This window comes from Lepidothrix coronata, unplaced genomic scaffold (genome assembly GCF_001604755.1).
Source record: "Lepidothrix coronata isolate B3197 unplaced genomic scaffold, Lepidothrix_coronata-1.0 Scaffold461, whole genome shotgun sequence".
Taxonomy (NCBI): domain Eukaryota; kingdom Metazoa; phylum Chordata; class Aves; order Passeriformes; family Pipridae; genus Lepidothrix; species Lepidothrix coronata.
Window position 1 is genome coordinate 45358 of NW_016690641.1, and position 1465 is coordinate 46822.

The 1465-nt window shown below is 56.8% G+C and overlaps 1 protein-coding gene across 1 annotated transcript in view; it reads right to left on the bottom strand.

Annotated features, from left to right (window-relative positions):
* Window positions 1–1459, bottom strand: part of DNAJB11 (DnaJ heat shock protein family (Hsp40) member B11) — a 12453-nt gene extending 10994 nt beyond the window's left edge. Inside the window, exons 1-2 of the mRNA XM_017839704.1 lie at window positions 1355–1459; window positions 683–839 (exon numbers count right to left, since the gene is read on the bottom strand). Of these exons, the coding sequence (XP_017695193.1) occupies window positions 683–839; window positions 1355–1422 (225 nt within the window). The 5' untranslated portion in view covers window positions 1423–1459. The remainder of the gene's footprint in view (window positions 1–682; window positions 840–1354) is intronic.
* Window positions 1460–1465: the final 6 nt, after the last annotated feature.

Here is a 1465-nt window from a genome sequence, read left to right on the forward strand (position 1 = left end):
GGAAGGAAGGGAATCTGATATAATTGTGGAAGGTCCCTGTCCATGGAAGGGGGTGGAGTGAGATGATCCTTAAGGTCCCTTCCAACTCAGAGCATTCCATGATTTCATGAGAATAAAAAGTGTAAGATAGAATCCAAAACAGCAACAGGATGAAGACGGAATTTGCTGAGAGGAGGAGAAGGAAGGAAGGGAATCTGATATAATTGTGGAAGGCCCCTGTCCATGGCAGGGAGTGGGCTGAGATGATCCTTAAGGTCCCTTCCAACTCAGAGCATTCCATGATTTCATGAGAATAAAAAGTGTAAGATAGAATCCAAAACAGCAACAGGATGAAGACGGAATTTGCTGAGAGGAGGAGAAGGAAGGAAGGGAATCTGATATAATTGTGGAAGGCCCCTGTCCATGGCAGGGAGTGGGCTGAGATGATCCTTAAGGTCCTTTCCAACTCAGAGCATTCCATGATAATAAAAGATGTAGGATAGAATTCAACAAACTGACAGGGAGGGCATGGAATTTGCCATGGTAACAGAGGGAGGATGGATTGCACCTGCACCTTATGGAAGAGCCTTCCCATTCCCTACATTCCCTTTCTCATTCCCCTACAGAACGTTACAGGATGGATCCTCCCGAGTCTCCCTGGCTCCACGAGCCCCCCTCCACCCCTCCCAGCTCCAGGTCTCACCTCGTAGGCAGCTCCCAGGTCCTGGAACTTCTCCTGTGCTCGCGGGTCGTCGGGATTCCTGTCGGGATGGAGCTGCAGCGCCAGCTTGCGATAGGCCTTCTTAATGTCCTTGATGGAGGCGCCACGGGAAACCCCCAGGATCTTGTAGAAATCCCTCCTGCAGGGGGAGAGAGAGGAAGGGAGAGGGAGGGGAAGGAGAAGGGGATGGGAAGGAAAGAGAAAGGGGAAGGGAAAGGGAAAGGGAGAGAGAGGAGGTGGGACACGCAGAGGGAGAGGGAAGGGGAAGACAAGGGGGAGGGGAAGGCAGAGGAATGGGAAGGGAGAGAGGAAAAGGAGAAGGGGATGGGGAGAATGGGATAGGAAGGGAGAGGGGATGAGGAGGGAAAACGGATGGGAGAGAGAGGGCATGAGAGACGGGAGAGGGAAATGGGAGAGGGGAAAGGGATGAGGGAATGGGGTCAGGGGATGGGATGAGGAGAAGGGATGAAGGGAATGAGAGGAATGAGATGAGATGAGAGGAAGGGATAAGGGGAAAGGGAGAGGGGAAAGGGAGAGGGGAAAGGGAGAGGGGTCCAGTCAGCTCCGCAGCCGCCGACCCCGAGGGGCCCGGCGCGGCGCCGAGGCTGAACCCCCGCACTCCCCAGTGCCGCGGGCGCGTCCCAGCGCACTCACCCCGCGGCGGCCTCCCCGCAGAGGCAGAGCAGGAGGAGGCAGAGGCGGCCGATCCAGGCGGGGGCCATGGCGGGGCCGGGCCGGGCCCTGAGGGAGCGGCGGCGGCGGCGA